Source organism: Sinocyclocheilus grahami, unplaced genomic scaffold, assembly GCF_001515645.1.
Source record: "Sinocyclocheilus grahami isolate Dianchi unplaced genomic scaffold, SAMN03320097.WGS_v1.1 scaffold1253.1, whole genome shotgun sequence".
Taxonomy (NCBI): domain Eukaryota; kingdom Metazoa; phylum Chordata; class Actinopteri; order Cypriniformes; family Cyprinidae; genus Sinocyclocheilus; species Sinocyclocheilus grahami.
In genome coordinates this window covers 131,071-131,888 of record NW_015506432.1, presented here as the reverse complement: position 1 = coordinate 131,888, position 818 = coordinate 131,071, and the positions used below count along the sequence as shown (strand labels likewise).

General features: G+C 42.2%; 1 protein-coding gene across 1 annotated transcript in view; it reads left to right on the top strand.

The window, feature by feature from the left end:
• The first annotated feature begins 123 nt into the window (after positions 1 to 123).
• LOC107568518 (eukaryotic translation initiation factor 3 subunit L-like) overlaps positions 124 to 818 on the top strand; it is a 7,352-nt gene continuing 6,657 nt past the window's right edge. Inside the window, exons 1-3 of the mRNA XM_016254484.1 lie at positions 124 to 413; positions 486 to 565; positions 665 to 756. Of these exons, the coding sequence (XP_016109970.1) occupies positions 139 to 413; positions 486 to 565; positions 665 to 756 (447 nt within the window). The 5' untranslated portion in view covers positions 124 to 138. The remainder of the gene's footprint in view (positions 414 to 485; positions 566 to 664; positions 757 to 818) is intronic.

The following is an 818-nucleotide window of genomic DNA, read 5'->3' as shown; positions in this document are numbered from 1 at the left end:
AAACTTCTTTAAAAAGCATTAAAAATCTTACTGGTCCCAAACTTTTGAACAGCAATGTATGTATAATAAAATTCATAGTAAACTTTTTACCATCCCAGTATAGCTTGTGAATAGATTGAATAGCCTCTACATAGATCAATGAGTAGATGTGTGCTATTAAGGGGATCGAAGGAATACAAAGTGTGTGTGTGTTCTGCAGGCGACCCAAAAGCTGATCTGGCGTATGAACGTCAGTATGAGCACCAGCAGACGTATCATGTGATCCCTGAGGTCATCAAGAACTTCCTGCAGTATTTTCATAAAACCATCTCAGACCTCATCGATCAGAAGGTTTACGAGCTGCAGGCCAACCGCGTGACCAGCGAGAGCATTGAGCAGAAGATCTATGAGATCCAGGATGTTTATGAGAACAGGTGCGCAACCGTACGGTTATAGACTGTGTTCCGATGCCTGGAAATGTTGATTTATCTTTCATTTCATTTTAGCTGGAACAAGCTCACTGATCGCTTCTTTAAGACATCTCCATGGCCGGAGGCAGAAGCCATCGCTTCCCTGGTTGGTAACGGTGAGTGAATCCGACTTCTGCTGCATTCGGGTATCAGAAGCGCTGAATTGAAGTTTTCTTTGCTGACATGGGTATGCGGTTTTGTTTTGTCTGTTACAGATGCAGTTTTCTTGATCCTGTACAAGGAGCTGTACTACAGGCACATCTACGCCAAAGTCAGCGTGAGTGTGTTTGCTCGACCCCTACCGTCGTTTTGATTTTTTATAGTAATAATTTAGTTCAGTAAAAGAACAGACACTACAATTAAAAACTG